Genomic DNA, 19,788 nt, shown 5'->3' with positions numbered 1-19,788 from the left:
CCAGCCTTTTCACACACATACAGAAACGTCATCTTTACATACAGCGCCCTGGTGTAAACGGATATGGTCACTCGTGGGGGCTTGGGGCATCTGGAGGGGGAGAAGGTCGGCTTCTCGAAGCCCGTGTGTGGCACACCACTGGGCCAGGAACACGAGCCAGGAAGCTCTACACGGCCTACGAAAGTGAAGTCCCCTAAACTCAGGTCTTTAAAATTAGGATACTGCAGAAACGAGGAGCCGGGTCCTTATACCTTTCTGACCATTTAATGGCAATTGCGATCTCTAAAAAAACGTAACGCTTCCTAAATAAAATTTCTGTGACAGTTATCTCACCCAGAAACACAGGTTTCCTCCAGCTGGTGACCCACTCTCCTGTCCTGGATGTCCAAAGGCTGGCCAGTGAAGATGGAGTACTCCGCTCCTGGTATCAGCCACTTCCTCCTGCTGACGTCCGAGGCTGCCAGCGTGCTGTGCGAGCGGGGACAGTTCGGAGGCGTTACGAGGTTTGGGCTTCAACTTAACTGAGCACGCGCTGAAAATGACCTGCTCTGAAACACTTGTACATACGCACAGTAAATGAACACTGCATATCGCAATCTTACTTTAGATATATGAATGCTGTAGTATGGTCTTAAGATTAAACTGAATTGTTGTTTTACGTTTCTGTTTTACTTCTGATGCTCCCGAATCTCAAGATTCAGGTACTCACACATCCACAGCCCTGAACACCCCAACGCCCCGCTGGGGCACCTCACACCTGCCCCCCCACCACGGCTTAGGGCAGGAGCAAAAGAGCGCCTTCTGGCCCCCCAGACCCGCACTGTTGACAGAACTTTCTGCCCAAACAGAAGCTATCTGGACAGCCCAATACAGCAGCCACATGTCACACACTGCCACTGAACCCCAGAAATATGCCTGCTGAGACTGAAGAACCAATTTTCAAATATGAGTTCATTTAAACAAGCGCATGGGGCGACAGGCACTACGGTACTGAATGGCCTGTCCCAGACTCTGTCCCTCGCCTCGTCCTTAGGCACACCCTGCTCGGCTGGGGCTCACAGGACCATGCCCCAGGCGGCTAGCAACTACAGCCGAGACCCCGGCTCACCTCCACAGCCACCCCGCCCTCACACTGGGCAGTGCCAGCGTCCACTCGTCAGAGCCAGCCTGGACCTCTCTCCAGTGACCTGACCCTTCCTCCTTGGTCACCTCCCTCGAAGGACACTCACTGGGCTTTGTCGTGAGCAGGGCATGCACCGCTCAAGAAACTGGTACTCCAGATTCTTCGGGCACTGTGCTCACGCACGACCACAGCACGTGGTCCCCAAGGCCTGTGTGCCCCCCCCCACTTTCCATGGATCACCCTCCTTTGCGTTACCAGTTCCTCCTCTGCCCGCCTGGGTGTGCTCTCCCGGTGACGGGCACTCACCGCCCTGCCCCCTTCCCGGCCCACTGTCACACCTGACTGGCAGCGAAGCCCGAGCCTGGTGACCACAGCGACCTCACTCTTAGTGTCTCTACTCCTACAAATGAGCTTTGCTAAAAAAAACAGTCACTCAGCCATGCAGATTGGGGTGTCACTGCAAAAGCAGATGGACACCCAACACTGCTGGCGACACCCCTTCTGTACTCAGCAAGTGACAACTCCTCGCTCTCCTCAAACCTCTCAGCCCAGACCTGACCTGACCTCAGGACACAGCCTCGCGATGCCCTCAGAGAGGGGACAGGAACCGAGCCCGCCCCGCCCCCACCGCCGCTCCTTCCACAGCCAGCTCGCTAAGAGCTGCCTCTCTTAACCATCGTCGTGTCAACCCCGTCACTCATTTCCCATTTTTAAGAAACATTTCAAACATTCCTAAGGAATTACAAAGAATACTAACCAAGCACTCACTCGTACTGTCTTAACATCTTGCCCTATTTGTTTCTCATCAGAAGACATAAAATTACGTTATTTTTTTAATTACAAAAAGGGCACGACGTACACATCCTTTTAATGCTTTTCCTACTCATCGTCGCGGTTGAGGTTTATCCCTGTGAACACGTCGCGCGCCAGCGTGTCTGCCATCTCCCCACAGCATGCCGACAGCACACGGTCTCTATGCTCTGGCTGGGGACGTTTCGTTCTAACCCACCGCCCTTCAGCCGCGCTGCCGTGAACTGTGGGAGAATCTCTCAGGTCACTGTCTACCAGTGGACCGTGGACTCTGGGTGTGTGGTCTGCAGTGTCACTGAGGCTGCCAAATTGCTCTCCAGTCTGCAGTCCAACCGAGTTCGAGAGTTCCTGTTTCTTCACATCTTTGCCAAACTTACAATGATTCGATTCGAGTCTGGCATGTCTGATGACATGAGTGATCTCCCGCTACTGTTTTAATTTGCATGTTGATGATTACTAGTGAAATGAGCACCTTTTCATTTTTATTAGCCATTTAGGTTTCTTTGTCTGTGAACTGCCTGTTCACATTCTTCTATCACTTTTCTATTGAGGAAGTTGCCTTTTTCTTATCGATCGGTAGTTGTTCTTTATATTCCTTTATTGGTCCCTATTCACTGTAAAAGTAGGAGATGTTTCAAGCATGCACAGACTACAGATAAGACTCACACACCAACCATCCTGCTTTATAAAATCCTGATCCTTTGATATATATCCTTTGGATTTTTCAAGAGTGGAACACTACAGATGCAGCTGAGGTCCCCTGTGTACCTCTGCAATGTCATTCTCCCCCAAAGCTACCATTTATACTCAATTTATGCTGTGTTCCCTGCATCTTTTTATACTTTTACGACATCTGTATGAACCCATAAAACATGTAGAACCATGTCACATGCTGAAGTCAATATAAATAGTATCCTATTCCTCCTGCGATTACTTTTTGTTGTTGCTCCATATCGTGTTTTTAAAATTAAACCATGCTGCCAGTCTAGTTCAGGGGTTGGCAAATTTTTCCTGTGAAGAGCCAGATAGTAAATATTTCAGGTTTTCTGCGCCGGACAGTCTGTCGCAGCTCTTCCACTTTGCCACTGCAGTGCAAGGCGGCTACAGACACTATGTGAATGGATAAGCTTGGCTGTGTCCCAATACGGCTTTATTTATGGACACCGAAATCTGAGTTTCATGTAATTTTCACATGTCATGAAATATTAAAAATTTTTTCAGACATGTAAAAACAAGTCTTGGCTCACGGGACTTACGAGAAGAGGCGGTAGGCTAGACCTGGCCTGGGGGCTGTGGTTCCCCGACCCCGCTGTGGCGTATGCACTGCGACACTCCGCAGGGCCACGCGTGAACATGTCACACTGAGGCTGTTCTCCTTCATTCTCCATCAGACTCCCCACTGGGGTCCACATGTGTCACCGCACCCGCACTGTGCTCGGGGCCTCGAGAACCCCCGGCTCCACCCTCCCTGCTCAGCAGCGGTCAGCGCCCGTGACCGCTCCAGGTCGCCTCGGAGTTTCCTGGCAGCTTGTCCTCAGGGTCCTCTACCAACTCCTCCTCTTCTCGACATGGAAACGCCAGTGTTCTCCAGCGCTTGATCCTGGACCCCCTTCTCACTAAACAGCCTTCCGTCCTACAGCTTTAAGCACTACCTAGAAAGACAACTCCGAAGTGGTAACTCCAGCCTAAGGCCTTATTTCTGAGCTCCAAACGCAAATTTATAACTGTCTGCTTGATTTCCGCTTAGAAGTCACATGGGTCTCAAGTTAAAATATCCAAGATGAAAACTCTGAAATTTACCCCATTGTCTGCTCTTCCCATCTCTTCACTAGTTCGAAACGCAGCACCCTTAGCTATTCAAGACAGAAACGGAGGACTTACCTGACAGCTCCTCTTCTCGCCTGCGTGTCCTGTGGACCCCACCTCCAGAATCTCTCTCATTTCTAGGGCCACCCACAGCTACCACCCCCTCTCCCAGCCCTGCAGTAGCCTCACCGGTCCCTGTGCCTCCCTTTCTTCGTCCCCTCATGGTAGTATGTTAAACAAATGGAAGGCAGACGACAGAGCTGTACTACAGAAAGTCCTCCAAGGCTTCCCAGGGGGCTCGGGAGTAAAACCCGAAGCTCTGACAATGGCTCACGAAGCAGTGCATGCCGGGGCGGCTGCGCCCTGCCCGGGTGTACAAGCCACACTGGCCTCCAGGTTCTGCAAACACGCCACGCCAGGTCCCACCTCAGGACTCGGCAGGGCCGCCTCTCTGCCTGACGCACCGCCCCCCCACACCTCCCCCTCGAACAACTCCCCCTACGTCACCTCTGCCTGCACATCACCTCCACGGGAGGCCTTCCCTGGACCCAGCCTCCGCCCTCCCTTTGGATGTCTCTCAATGTTCAAATTCAGTTACTTACATCATTATTTCTTTAAGTAATTCACTATGTTCTACTAAGATTAACTAAGAAAGATCTAGAGAAAGCTCCTCATGTTACGACTTAGGTTAAAACTTGCAATTGAATCATCTTTTTCTAATAAATGTCGCCATGAAGTTGTGATCTACTCTTTAATACTTTTTTATACTAAAATCATAATAAACACCAATTCTGACTTGAAAAAACTCATTCTGTAAATGTATCATCAAGAGGTCTCAGATTATAGTGAAGCTAAGTCTGAAAAACTAAACAAAAACTCTGTACGACCTAACGTGCGAACATCATCTCTGGGATTTCAGAGCTAAAGGACCTTTCGAGATGTTCCGGCCCAGTGTCCTTGTTCTTACAGAAAATAAAACCAAGGTCCAAAAAATTAAGTAATTTGCCTAAGGTCACAGGGCTGGGCAGAGTCAAAAAACCCAGAAACCGACCCGATTCTGTTTCCTCCTCTCAGCTCGTCCTCTGAACAGGAGGTCCTGCGACACCGGGGCGGCAGCACCCTGCCTGGGAGGGTAGGGTGCTAAAGCCATGAGGACCCCCAGCTAAAGCCATGAGGACCGCAGCCCTGACATTCTGAGGCAGACACACGAGTGTCTGAGCTCGGCGGAAGGGCGCATCTATTTCCAGCCTTGCAAGGATGAAGCGGCACGACTTACGTGGCACGCGGGGCCCTCGTGGCAGCTCCAGAGTCACGGCGGAGGCCGAACCTATTTTCGTGCTCTGCTTGCTTGACCTGAGCTTCCAGTTTTGAAACTGTTCTGAATCAAAAGAGTAAGATAAATTCAAGCACATGTCAACAAACTTAAAATATTGCTCAATTACAAATTATGGAACAGGCCCTTCTGGAAAAGGGGTGACAAAGGAGGTGCAAGTCCACGAGCCTTTTCACAGTAAAATGCCACCATTAACTGTACAAAGCTGAACAAAATCAGGGAGAATAGAGAAAGGCAAAGACACTGAACTCTACCGAGGGGCACTTCATACCCTACCGCTGAAGGAAAAGGAAACAAATGGACTCAATCTAGAAAATCTTTAAAAATTTAATTTGACTACAGATCAAAACATACGATATATAAACTAAAAACAAAATAAAATTCGAGTACTTAAATAAATTGCAGTGCTGACGTGTTTAATGCTACTATGTACATATTCATGCATACAAAATATATACAAGTATATATATTTCACAAATATACAGAGGTAACACTTTCACGAAAAGGAAGCAGGCTTAACTTCCAATAACAGAGCTATTAAAAAGAACACCCTAATTTTTAAAAGATGCAAAGGCTAAATTATCCCCAACAACTCGACCTACAGGCAGCTCATCGAATTTGTGCCATGTTCAGAATAAAAGCCTATTTTCAAGTTTACCAACAGAAAATAAGTACTCTGGCCAATTAATGGTTCTGAGCATATCTTGCATTCCTTCTGTTCTTGTTAACTTTGCATGCGTCTTCCTCTCATCTTTTTAACTTAAATTCTTACCACCCTGTTGCAAGGAACGTTCGAGAAAGAACAGCTCTAACAGGTCTTTCCACCAAGCTGGTAAGGAAGCTGTCCTTAGGTCTGAATGTGTCATGGCAAAGACTGAACAAAGCCACACAGCTGCGTCCTCTCCCCTAGGAGACGTCCTGACCAGCACAGTAAGAACCCCAAATATAAAACGGTACGTTTCTGAAGCCAGTTAGAGACATCTGACCATTCTGCCATCGGGACTATTTATGACTCTGTTCTTACCTAATGAAGCAAATCGGATCATGAATATGATCCCCAAACCAGGTCTTTCAGAAAGCAATGACCACAAAACTGGTGTGAACGCTGTTTTCTTTTTGGAGTTTTCTTTTTCGAGCATAAAAATAACTCAGTGAACCAGACCTGCTCCTTAAAAATTCTTTTCGATGGTGTAACATCGTTTAAATCTTACCTCGGCTGAGAAAATACACGTGTGGGGAAATGCATAGCTCTCAGGCACAACCACCAACATATCCTAATCATTTAAAAACCCTGGCTAAAATCAAATGTATTTCTATATGAGGGAAGATTAGGATAAAACCTAATCTCAAAGGGCTTAAAAGTCCTCAAAAAAATAATCCATTTTCTTTTCATCTCCTTCAATATAGACACTTACTTAAATGCTAAAAGGACAATTAGAGGTATTTGCGTATTAGTAAGACAAATCATTTTACCTTTTCAAATCAGAAATCTCAGTTTGTGCATCAAGCAATTTGTTCTCAGTTGTATTTAATGTATCCTATGAAAATAAAGGGGAAATTCAGAGAACAGAAGACAAATATTCAAGTGCATAATAGAAAACTAATCTAAGGCTACACGAGAGAGCTACAAAGAACTCGGAAAGTACGATATCAAGTACGATATTAGCTTTGCTAATAATCCAGTGTTAAAACTGACATATTTTAACCACAAACTCGACTAAAGCCTCAGTAAATGGCCAAACCCCTGCGATGGTGAGATTTCAGATGTCAACACCTGGCTCCTGGAGCCCAGAACTCCTGGCTGCCTGGCTGTGCAGGCCGCCTCACCAACCCAAGTAATTTCAACCCTGTGTTTTATGCAACGGAAATACTCGGACCCCACTTACATTATTGTGGGTTCACTGAACACAAATAGATGTAGCTTCCAGACAGAGCTTTAAGAATTCAAAAACATAATCAATAAGCTCAAGCCCACAAAAAGCCAGTGCTTTAAAAAAACCAAAGTTTTGCATTTAAAGGGTATTAAATAATCATTTACATCTGTATGGTATCTCGCTCTTCCAAAAACTTCATCTCAACTCACCTCAAATGCAATAGCCGCTCAATAAAAATTTATTAACGAAACTGACAAACCTGTGAGTTAAATGGGCGGATATTTGAAGACAAGAATATTGACAGAGAGGACAAGTGAGTGGACGGGGACGAGGAAGGGGAGAAGCCCCCACGGGACGTTCAGAATGTGAACGATGAGCCATTATTACCTTCACTCTCTCGTGTTCTTTTCCAAGGGACTCATATTCTCCTAAAAGCTACAAGGAAAAACAAAGGATTGCATCACAAAATTAAACATTATAATAGCAACTGAAAGATACTCTATAAAATAACTGCCTAAACTATTTTAAAATGCCAATGTCACGACGGAGAAAGGATAAGACGCGGTTTCAGATGAAAGGCAACTGAAGAGATAAGTGGAAATAAAAGCATGATCCTGGGCTGAATCCCGGCCTGGGGAAAACAGTGCCGTAAAGGAGCAATTTGGGTATGGATCACGATACTATCAGATTTCTGTATTTTGATAACTGTTCTGTGGCTACGTAAGAGAAGGCCCTTGTTCTTAGGAAATACATACCGGAAATTAGGGGTAAAGGGGCATGATGTCTACAACTGACTCTCCAATGGTTCAAGAAATAAAGATAAGCATGTGTGAACACATACATATGGTGGGGATGATAAAGCGCATATGGCAAAATGTTAACTGGTGATCCCAGGTAAAAGGAATGTCACAGTTCTTGCAAGTTTTCTGTAAGTTTGAATATATTTCAAAAAAAAGAAAAGCAAAAGTAGTAGTCAATATCCTTTAAGCAGTCTTATAAAAGATTAAAATTTACTTGCATCGTTGTCTTCTGAACTGTTGCATACTACACTTCTTGCTAAGTTAGTTCCACAGAGTAAAGTATAATTAGGTAACTTATTTAAAAATATGTATGTGAGACTTCCAGTTAAAGAAGACAGATTCATCACAGAATTTTCTTTTTATCCTGAGATCCACTAAATTCACAATGAAACCGTTAAAGAGAAAACAAAAGAGGTAACAGCAACAGGTGAAAGATTTAAATGAAGACGAGCAAGGAGCAAGGCAGAGGAGGCTACAGCTTGGTGCCTGAAGTAGGGGTGACAATGGTGAGCAGGTTGATCTCTTCAAACCCTGAGACTCAGGCCTGAATCGCAGGGTCAGTGGACAGGGTGGAGCATAGGGCTGACCACAGGGTACTGGCCAGTCCTTCAGAGAGTGGTCAGCACCCAGGACCTTCCCCGTCCCATACAGCAGGAAACTGTCCAGCCAGGTAACAGGCCATGGGCCGCATTCATGGGAGAAATATGCAACCTTGGAAACCCAAGTGTAACAGAGAAAGGGAGGCGAAGGGATAAAAAGAGAAAATGACCAAGGAAAAGTCTTCAAAGAAACCGCCTGGGCTCCCCTCGGTCTCTGCCTCCAAGGCCTGGCTGACAGGGCCCAGACAGAGCCCAGAGACTCTGAGAAAACTGAACCGCCTCCGGAAAAGACTTCTACATATTCACATCCAGAGGTCCCCCAACCGAAGGGCTGGTGCTTCACTTTACGATGGGCTGCGACGGCCACCAGAAAATAAGCCCCATCTACGCACACAGGGCTTTTAACATAAAATAGATGGTGGAAAAAGAGAAGAAACAAAAGCCGTGGGACCGGGGGAGAAAGGAAAAGGCTCCATCCTCAGGTATCTCGCCAGCAACATAAAACAATGCGACAAAGTCTTCGAAATTCTGATGGAAAGAAAATACACACCCGGAATTCTATGCTCAGCCAAAAGACATGTGAAGGACATAAATCTTCATCCACAATAATTATGGATGTTGAAAATACAAGAAATAATATAAAATCATTATTTAGACATACATAAATACTAGAATGTAGTACCTACGTGGACAAACTTAACACTGGATGTAAAAGGACTCAATAAAAGAAAATATAATACTTTGGCGAGAGGCTTTTTTTTAAAGATTTAAATAGATATAAACCATGTTCACGGTCATGTACAGGAAGACTCAGTATTGTAAGTCTCAGTTGTCACCAGAACCTCGCTGTGCCCCAAGAGGTGGCATCTTTTACCTTGAACCTGGGTGGGACTTTGGGATGGCTTAACAAACAGAAGTGACGCTGTATGATTTCCAAGGCTAGGTCATAAAGGCACTCCGGTTAAGGACGCCCCTTCAGGGTGCTGCTCCTTGATACTGAGCCATCATGCTGTGAAGCTGAACTAGCCACATGGAGAGGACTGTGGCCCACAGCTCAGTCGACAGCACCAACAGGCAGCCCGCAGCCCAATGCTGTTTCCAGCTGAGGCCCTGGACACTGCGGAGCAGAAACAAGCTGTCCTCCTGTGCCCGGTCCGAGTTCCCAGGCCAGAGTCCGCGGGCGTAACATGGCCAGTTTGGGAGTCGTTTGTCTTGCAGCTCTGGTACGTGGAGCGACACCTTAGAGGTACCAAAACACGGCTACGCAGGGAGACACGTACAAGGATGCTCACGGTAGTGCCGCTTGAACGGCCGTAAAAAGAAACCAGCAACGGGAACATGGACAAGTGAACTGTGGGAGAGGCACACAATGGGATACCCCACAGGGGTGAAAACAAATGAGCGCCCCCTGGATCTCTGGCGTAAAACTTACAATGGAAAAAGCTGCAGAACAGTAAACATAGGACATAGCAGTTATAGAGGGTTTTACGACGTGCCAAACAAACAACACCAATTACGCATAGCTACACACGCCACATACAAAGACAGACACGGAATGGCACACACACCATTCACCTCGGTCACTCCTAAGAGGGCAGAGGTGATCAGCAAAGGGGACACGGGGGACTTCAACTGCATCCGCAGTTTTTTAATTCTTAAGCTAGATGGTGGGTCCACATGTTTGTTATATTATTCTTCATATCCTTATACACTGGAAATATTTCATATATAAACATTTAAATAAAAATGAATAAAAGCTACGTGTTGGAGCGTGATAAATCGCAGGAACAGTGTGCAAAGGACACGGTATGTGCAGCGCAACACAGGTCACATATGCTTTAAGAACTTACAAAAATTACTCTCTACCGTTTATGGACACATGCTCACGTAGCAAAAAGAAAGGCATGGAGTGACCAAGAGCACACTGGACATCGCAGGTACCGGCAGGGCAGGAGGGGAGGGACAGAAGATGGCGTTTCGACTGCATCTAAGATAGCTAGCACGTGCGAGGTCCGTGTTACTCTCTCTACCCTCCTGCGTGCTTAAAATAACTGCAGTGATAAACGCAAACAAAGTCAGTGTCGCCGCTGACAACATTAACGTAATTTCGGCTGAAAACAACATCCTAGCTTGCCTTTGCTGCTCCACGCAAGTCAATAATTGTGGTGGGTTTTTTTCTTTTTTGAATAATTAAAAACAATGACATCTCAGTTGCAATGAACATACCCAGATCTTAATTTCTAAATACCATGTTCCACTTAAAGGAACCGGGACTCCTTGGGAAAATGACTGATTTGGGGCTGGGGCTGCGAAAATACAAGATGAGCCCGGAACATCTTGCTGTGCCAGGAAGTTCGGACGTGCTCAAAGGATGACAGAAACACGTCGAAGGACACAGGAGCCGGCCAGACATGTTTTCCCCGGCCAAAACTATGACAGAGCAAGCATCAAAACAATAACCACGACAAAAACGAACGGTATGTGACCCTCGAGCACCCGAAATGTGCCCGTGCAAGTGAGGAACTGAGTTTTATATTTATTTAACTGTAACCAATGTGCACTTAAATAGTCACATGTGGCAAAACAGAAGGCACAGTTCTATAAAATAACTAGTCTATGACCTTCGAAAAGTTCTAAGGTGATAAGAGACAAGGAAAAGCTGCAGAACTGTGCCAGATTAAAGGAGACAAGACAAATGTGACAACTCAGTGCAACCTGCGATCCTGGCCTGGATCCTGAACTGGGGGAAACAGTTTTTTCTTTTGGTGTAAAGAACACTAGACAAATAATCTGCAAAACCTGAATAAAGTATATAAATAATAAGACTACTATTAATGTTAATTTCAAATTTTGCTTTGGTTATATAAAAGACTATCTTTGTTTTTAGGAAAAATACTTAAAGTATTTACAGATAAAGGTACATTAAAACTCCTTACTCTCAAATAGTTTAGAAAAATCTTTTATCTCTATGTAGACAATGATAAAGCACATACTGTAAAACATTCACATTCAGAATCTAGGTGAAGGGTATATGGAAATTCTTTATATAATTTTTATAACTTTCTGTAAATCAGATACTATGTTGAAATAAAAAGTACAAGCAGCTTTAAAAACCAGCTCACGTACTCACACACATTAAAATTATACTATTAATATATCTGAGTAAACAGTAATAATCGAAGCCACGTGAAGTTCTAACCAAACATGGCATACTGAAACTTTAATAAAATGTCTGTAAAGGGATAAAAAACATAGGACTCATTGAAATGATGGACCAAAAATGGCACTTTGCCTCTGATTCTTCCTGATAACCCGTAACCCCCATCCAAACATGAGAAAAAGATCAGACAAACCCCAAGGGGCACCCTGCAGAAGACCTGACCGCTGCTCCCCAGAACCATCAGGGTCATCAAAAATAAGAAAAGGCTAAGAAACTGTCAACAGCCAAGTAGAGCTAAGGAGCCAGGATGACTAACTGTAACATGATATCCTGGACGGGACCCTGGAATAGGAGGAACATCAGGTGAAGACGAAGGACGTGAGTAGAAAGTGTGGAGTTTACTTAATGCTGATGTATCAGTTTGGTTCATCCATTGTGGCAAATGTGCCACACTAACGTAGAATGTTAATAACAGAAAACAGTGCAGACACATGGGAACGCTCTATTATCGTTTCAGTTTTTCTTAAATATAAAACCATCTAAAAACTAAAGTATTTTGTTAAAAAGGAAAGTGTGACTGGAAACTATAAAAGTTTTCAGATACGGAAGGTCCCAAAATTTGTCTCTCACGCATTCGTTTTCTCAGGAGACATACAGAGTTAAACTGAGAGAGAAGGCACAGGATCCACACGTGACAGATCCGGTGACGGAAAGAAGCAAAGACAAGTCTGAGGACGTCTTTGGGTCGGGCCTCGGGAGGGTACCTATGGGGCGCAAGTGCTAGGCGTACGGGAAGCTAGGCAGATACGCAGGGCCATCACTATTCTAGGAAAAAGAAAAGCTGTGAGAGGAAATGTAATCACGGTACACGGCGGCTCAGCTCTGAATGATACTTACGCAGACGTAAGCAACGCCGAATACCGACCTAAACGACAATATAGTGCATTTCAAATCTAAGACACCGTTAACTAAAAATCAGACCATTACTTCACTTACTACTAAAAGAGAAAAAAATGCTGTTGCCAATTAAAATACGACACTGGTGTAAAGATGCATTCCAATTACCGAGTTGTTAAAATGTAAAACACGCTTCTTTAAATAAATTTAACATACTAACCACACTGGGAGGAGGGGGAAGTGTTTGTTCTGGGGGTGATGGTGTGCGGAAGCTACGCTGTGACCTTGCGCAGAAGGATCAACATGCAATGTCTGAACTGACACAAAAAGAAAGAGGAAACGACGTGTTTGCTATTTAGAAACATGGGGAAAATGCTAGAAGAAATAGAAGAGCTGGAAGTAATGGCTTCAAGGGGGAGAGAATCTAAGGTAAGGCGAGGTAGAGACAACTGCTATTTTTCATTTGAGATTTCACTATTTTAACCATTTCTGTGTAGTATCGTCATGAAAATAAAATTTAAAACACCAAAGCAACAAGAATCAAAGCTTTCAGGAAGAAACTTTCGACAGCTAAAACGCTTTTAGATTTTTTATGTACTATGACAAAGGATATTAAGAAAAACTTAGAAAAAAATATACAATCTGAAACCTACTCCAATTTCAATGTTATACAAATTCAAATTTTAAGTGAAATTAGACTGAAGTGAAAAAATTCAATCAAACCTGTTCTAAATCTGGTTCATTTTACCCTGCCAGACACACAGATGTTGATCTAAGATAGCTCAAAAGGTGACCTGCTGGAGACAGAAACGTGTGGGAGTGACACCATAGTTCTCAAAGCTGACTTCCTGCTTCAAGATAAGACCTAACTGACACCATCGGGAGGCCATATACTTGCAGCTACAGCAAAATTATGTAAAACAAAAATAAACACGGAAAAAGACGTAAGAGCTTATAAAAGTACAATATCTAAAACTACTTTCGGCCAACTATGTCATTAGGTTACCACTGCTTGTCACTTACATCTTGAAACATTTTGTTTTCTTGTTTTAGTCTAGCGTCTTTGTCATCTGAGAGTTTGTAAGCGTTCTCAAACGCTGCCTCTAAATCCTGCAGTCTAGATTTCAGTCGAATGATGGTATTGTCTTTGTCTTTATTACTTGTTCGCATTTCCTCGATTCGTTCCTGCAGAATTTTGGAGGCACTGCTGGCTGCACTGAAGCGTTCTCTGAAATCACTCTACAAATCAAAGAGACAAGGCTAATAAATTGTTTTTAATTAAAAAAAAGATGTCTCAATAGCAGCTCATAAATTGGGGGTGTTAAAACAGAAAAGCAATAAAACGAAACATTCAAATGGAAATCAATAAATTTAATATTTTGTTATATTCTGGGATGGAGGCTAAGAATGATTAAGCTGCTAGAATAATTAGCTCCACGAGATTATCATTAAGTCACGATTCTAGGGCCCACCTGCAGATCACCTTAATGAAGGATCAATAACCATAGCTATTAGAGAAATGACTCTAAAAGTACAGCTGGAATTTGTTGCCCCCTCGTTAATATTTACGAACAAAAAAGCATTTCTTACTCTACTCTCTCACTTACTATGAAGATTCCAGATGCATGGGATGCGTTTAATATTCACTCAACAATTACTATGTGCCAGGCACTAGGGTGGCAGAAATACAAGATTAATACGAAAGACAGGTCCTTGACTTCATGGAGTTTACGGTTTAAGAGGAGACAAAGGTAACTAAAAGAACATCAAAGACAAAGAAATGGTGCATGGAACATAAATGACACCTTCCACCAAAACAGTTTATATAAGGTTACGGGTAAAAGGATAAAACTTGGTAAGACATGAAGAAAAAGTTATGTATTTAAGTTTATGCATTTCCTGTTAGGTATCTAAGAAAATGGAAAACATATCCCCATAAAATCTTGTACAAACGTTCACAGCACTGTTGCTCAGAATAGCCAAAAAGTGCAAACTACCCAAACCTCCATCACTTGATGAATGGATAAATAACATGTGGTCTATCTATTTAATGGAATATTACTCGTCCATAAAAAAGAATGAAATACTGACGCACACTACAACACATAATAAACCTTGAAAACATCAAGTGAAAGACGCCAGACACAAGAAGTCCCATATTGTATGATTCCGTGTGCATCAAATGTCCAGAACAGGCAAATCCACAGCAACAGAAAGTGGAGTAGTGGTTGCTGGGGAGAAGGAAGCGTGCAGGGGTGATGGCTGAGGAGTTCGGGGTCTCTTTTTGACTGAAACATGTTCTAATATTGATCAGGGTGATGTACGCACAAGTCTGTGAATATACTAAAACCTACTGAATTGTATACTTTAAAAGGGTGAGTTTTATGATATACTAATTGTATCCCAATAAAAAAATTAAAATTTTAAAGGGTAGAAGTTCATAGTATCATATGAAGCCAGCAGCACTTGAAATATAAATTTACTTAAAAAGACATTCTAAAGGAGAAGACAAAAAACACAATCAGTGTTTTTATGAAAATATTAATCTGTCTTTAAAGTTCACTTAATAAAAAGGCTTAAGTTTTTTGTTTTTGTTTTTGTTTTTTTAAGGCTGAAGTTAACATTAAGCCACTAGAAAAACAACAAAAAGTAGAATACTTACCACTTCTATTTCTAGTAAGTTATTCTTATTTTCAAGTGTTCTCACACGACTAGTAGCTTCGCTCAAAGCGCTATCTAATTGGCCACATCTAAAAACCACAAATTGAAATGAAACAATTAGAAGATAAAATCCTTTCCCTTTAAAGTATTATATAAATGTAACTGATGTCAGCTAAGACTCAGGATGCCATTTTAGGAAAATACATCCCAATGAACCTGATATTGTATCCAGAGAAAATAATGATATGAAAAGATCTCTAAGAAATATTAAGTGAACTAATAAGCAAGACAGGAACAGATCTTTGCACACCATGTTCACAGCGGCGCTATTCACAATAGTCAAAAGGTGGAAACAGCCCACGTGTCCATCAAGGGATGAATAAACAAACTGTGGTATATAATGCGTGTGTGTGCACGTGTGTATGCACATGTATGAAATGGAATACTATTCAGGCTTAAAAAGGAAGGAAATCCTGACACAGGCTACAACGTGTATGAACCTTGAGGACTTACTGCTGATTGGAACAAGCCAGTCACAAAAAAACAAATACCGTATGATTCCACTTATACAAGGTACCCAGAGGAATCAAATTCATAGAAACGAAGTATAATGATGGTTGCCAGAGGCTGAAACTCTGATAACTGTTCTTGAAAGAAATGCCACTAATTAAGTGTAGGTGTGTTAACTATATTTTTTTGTTTTAATTACCCTACTGATTCTGCTATGCCAGAGATCTTGGCCCAAATCACAACTGTGTGACATGACAATCTGAAATCATAGCTGGCATACAATTATAAGTGTTAATGGCCCTATTTGCAATAATAGTGGGATTCTCCAATCTGCATTTTTAAGTTTGAAAAAAACTGCTGTGTATGCTGACAACACAATATTGGTTTCTGTCTTAGGTGAATAACTTTCCCTGTTCTAAACGATCGCAACTTCTCACTGTGTCTCTGCCGTCCTCCGTAACACAGGGTTTCGTGGTATAAACCAGATCGATTCTTTTTGGGGGCAGTAGGAAAAAATAACCTACTGCCATTCATCTGCATGCTATCGTGACATTTACTCCAGCGCCCTATGTTCCCACTGTTAGTAACTATCATCGCCCGGCCGCCTGTTTAAAATCCCGACTTCCACTTTCCTCCATGTGCATTCTCCACTGCCCTATGAGCTCGAGCAGCTTCCAGGCATAAAAATGTCTTAATTAGCTATCACCTACTAGGTGTCTTCTCTGGCACCCTGTCTTTAACCTAACAAGGTCTACGGGTGGGCTTCTTTCATACTGCTGTTTCCCAGCAGGAAGTATCTGTGGCCTTCTTTGCCTTAAAAAGAAAAAACAAACAAACAAAAAACAAAAACAAAAAAAAAACGAGAGCCAGCTTTCCCCTAGCCTACTATCTTCTCTTTTCTCTTTGTCCTAGAAAACCTAAACTTGCCTTTTTTTTTTTTTGGCTCTTTTAAAATTACTGCTCTATCGCTGCACCCCTATCCCTACCATTGACAGCGAAACGGAAGCTTTAGACGCTCGGGAGTAAGACCGCACGTTCAGCACCACGGCAGACGCAAACTAGCACAAAGACCAGTTTGCCCAGAATTCTGCGAGTCGAACTGTTAACTGGACCAGATTTCAGTTCCCCCTTAAACCTCTCTAAGAGGCTTTGTCTTTTTTGCCCTAGAGAATTCTCTGCTGTCATCTAGACCTGAGCGGTTTCTATCTAAGTCCCATTTAATTGTAAAGTGTGTTGCAAACACGCTGTTATTAATGCCAATAAAGCGCCAGATTTCGTAAACGATTCTAAAACAGGTGTAAAGCTATCCCCAACACAGGGCCGTCCGCCCGTGTTTCTCCGTTTGGTTGGTTGTTTTTAAACAGGATAACTGCTTCCACAGGTTCATGAGTGTCGGGGTATAACGAAAAGGTTGAGAACCGCCCCCAGGACGTTCGTCACAGACCGATGAGAGAATCCACAGGTGGGACTAGTCCCCTTTCCTCTACACGTACAAAGCCTGCTCAGCTGTTTCAGCATTTTGCCCACGTGAAACAACTGTCCTCCTGTCAGTTATTAGCATGAGAGGCTGGCTCCAATCTGTAAAAATTACTTAGGCAAACATGTCTCTGTGTTAAAATTTTCAAATCTGAAGCACATGCTTTCAAAGTGTTTTATCATCACAATAATATACAGTTTGGGGGAAATAATATATCCAAGTCGGAGAAAAGCTAAGTTAAATTACACGCACACACGCACTCACACTCTCTTTCTCTAGTTAAATTGTAAGTGTTACCTGTCTATGAGAATTTGATTGGTTTTCTTCCAATCTTCGACTGCAGAAATTTCTTTTGCCTCCAGTCTCTGTTTCAAACTACTTATTTCTGATTCATAGTAAGCGCGAAGATCCGCTATGTGCCGAGCATGCTTTTCCTTCAGGTTCTGCCTGATGCTGTGGGTGAGAGGACAGACACCTGTCAGGAAAGTATCCCCTCGCTCCCCAGCACGTAAGAGGGACCAAAAGCGCGGTCATCCTCACAGCAAAGATGCGGCCTTTCCCTCTGTACACTCACAGGAGATAACAAACAGATTAACACAGAAGCTGACCACTAATAAAGTGAAGAAAAGACGTGGATTATTTAATTTTTAGATGGTCTATCTTAAAAATGCTATCTTTTTAAGATTTTATACATAAGTGAGGTTCAATAAAAATCATTTTCATCATTTAAGCAGACAGCATAGAAAATCTATGAACATTATAAGCCATTCCCTGAAATACATACTTAGATAATATCACAGGATCTTCCAGGGAAGTCAGTGAAATGCATTCTGGGACACGGTTGGCTGTACCTGGAAGCTGGGACTGACTGACTGAGGCTGGAGTTACCATGACAGCGTTTTCTTCATCCACAGTGTTCACCGAGATGTCATTACTGGTGACAGTATATACTGAGGGAAACGTGGAACTAGCCCTACTTCCGTTTTGGAAAGTATGATTTTTCCAAGAGTCCACTGGCGAGGCTTTTGTATTTGAAGGACATTTTGGGAATCCAGATAACGGAGAAGCCATATTACTTGCTTGTGAAAACGAGTCTACGTCAGAGTGACTGGACATACTAGGTTCTAGAACAGAGTCTGGTGAAAAGGATATTCTGTCATCGAGGGCGTTCAGAAAGCCACGTGGCTGCATCCCCGGCGTCTGCTGGCCTGGCTTCGCATGCAACGTCGGGTCTAGAGTCAGCACCTAGGAAGGAGACAGGACAGTGAGGTCTGTCCCCGGCACTCGGCGCTGGGTCTCAGCAAGCAGGCTCCAGGCCCCCGAGAGGACAAAGCTTAAGCTAAAGCCATAGTCACGAGAAGCCTTCATCGTCACTCGGCAGTGTCCACAACTTTACCTCGGGTGGATGGTTTGGGCTGGAAGCAGAAGTGACAGTCCACTCGGGGAGCTGCTTGCTTTCTCTTTGTGTTTTATGATAAATATCCTTCAGCGATGGCAGCTTCATCTCATTACTAGTATTAGACTTAAAGATACGAAACAAAGTCATTTCAACAGTGTTACCAACAATGAAAATCCTCTACTGAGATCACGATCAGCACCACATGAAGATTTTTTTAAGCTTTTAAATAAAGTGAAGCTCTAGACTGTTAGATTGATAATAAAGGCTTGGAAGTCAAACCCGATTGTTCTGAGTCTCTCTCTGAACGAAAACGTTCTCACATCCCCTAACAACATGCACAAGGGGACAACTGGACCCTAAGTCACTCAGCAGCCTAAGAATACTGCCAAAGAATAAAGTCCTTGCTAGCCCCGCAAAGTGAGAACCAAGCTTAAGACAAGACTTCGCGATGAACGAAGGAAGCAGGGCGAGAACCCTCCTCGCCGGGCTGATTTCCAGGGACTCAAGGGGACAGCCACCAAGAGGTGCAGTTCCTTATCTAGAAAAAGTGTTAAGAAAGAAGTTACTGAAAGAAAACAAGCGCCTTTTCAAGCTAGTAAAAGAAAACAGGACCCTAATTTGTACAGCCTGAAATCAAGGCTTTGCCACGCGCAGTGCTGAAAGGCCAAGCTCCACGTACTGACACCCCGGGCCGAAACCACTTCAAGGGCGACCTGCTGAGGGGCGTGAGGTACCGTCCAGCCCCATCGAAGTTAGACTATGGCAGCATTCAAACGCGGGGCGAGGCGCACGCAAAGCGCCCCAAGAACAGCTTCCTCTCAACTGCAGCCCCACTTCCAGACTCCAGCAGGCTGCAGAGCACCACGAATGAGTATTTTTTAATAAACTCTACAATTAGCTTGTGAATAAGATAATTATATTTTAGGTATGTATTAAAGGCATTCATTCTTTAAATGTAAAACCTTAAAACTTACCATAATTTCCATAATCCTGCTTTAAAACTTTACTTTTCATATACCAACAACCTTACAGCCTAAGACCAGTGGCAGAGCTCTGGCTGCGGCTCCAGCCCAAGCAGTCCCTGCCTGCTGGCCGGGAGAATAGTTGGAGTTATTCTATTTAGAGCTCACGGTTACTAAAAGGTACCATTTTCCACCTCTTTTATGATTTCTTTTCATGTTTTAACACCTCTGAAATGATGCCTCTTGTAATTAACGGCATCTTATAACTACTTTCGGTCAAGTAGCAGCTGTGACATTAATAATCATTGCCTGCTTTTAAGCAAATATCAAAGCCACCTCTACTGGCCAAGCAGGTGTCAGCAGCTTGGAAGAAGATC

The 19,788-nt window shown here is 43.5% G+C and overlaps 1 protein-coding gene across 9 annotated transcripts in view; it reads right to left on the bottom strand.

Annotated features, from left to right (window-relative positions):
• Positions 1-19,788, bottom strand: part of MPHOSPH9 (M-phase phosphoprotein 9) — a 51,116-nt gene that overhangs the window by 13,633 nt on the left and 17,695 nt on the right. For 8 of the 9 annotated variants that reach the window (XM_011355723.2, XM_011355721.2, XM_023528178.1 and 5 more), the window contains 9 exons: positions 18,447-18,572; positions 17,835-18,295; positions 17,348-17,503; positions 15,065-15,152; positions 13,426-13,641; positions 7,334-7,381; positions 6,546-6,610; positions 5,016-5,117; positions 334-468 (listed from right to left, as the gene is read on the bottom strand). In XM_011355723.2, the coding sequence (XP_011354025.1) occupies positions 334-468; positions 5,016-5,117; positions 6,546-6,610; positions 7,334-7,381; positions 13,426-13,641; positions 15,065-15,152; positions 17,348-17,503; positions 17,835-18,295; positions 18,447-18,572 (1,397 nt within the window). The remainder of the gene's footprint in view (positions 1-333; positions 469-5,015; positions 5,118-6,545; positions 6,611-7,333; positions 7,382-13,425; positions 13,642-15,064; positions 15,153-17,347; positions 17,504-17,834; positions 18,296-18,446; positions 18,573-19,788) is intronic. The other variant, XM_023528179.1, reaches the window with a different exon arrangement.

Source organism: Pteropus vampyrus, unplaced genomic scaffold, assembly GCF_000151845.1.
Source record: "Pteropus vampyrus isolate Shadow unplaced genomic scaffold, Pvam_2.0 Scaffold23, whole genome shotgun sequence".
Lineage (NCBI taxonomy): Eukaryota > Metazoa > Chordata > Mammalia > Chiroptera > Pteropodidae > Pteropus > Pteropus vampyrus.
This window is presented reverse-complemented; position numbering and strand designations above follow the sequence as displayed.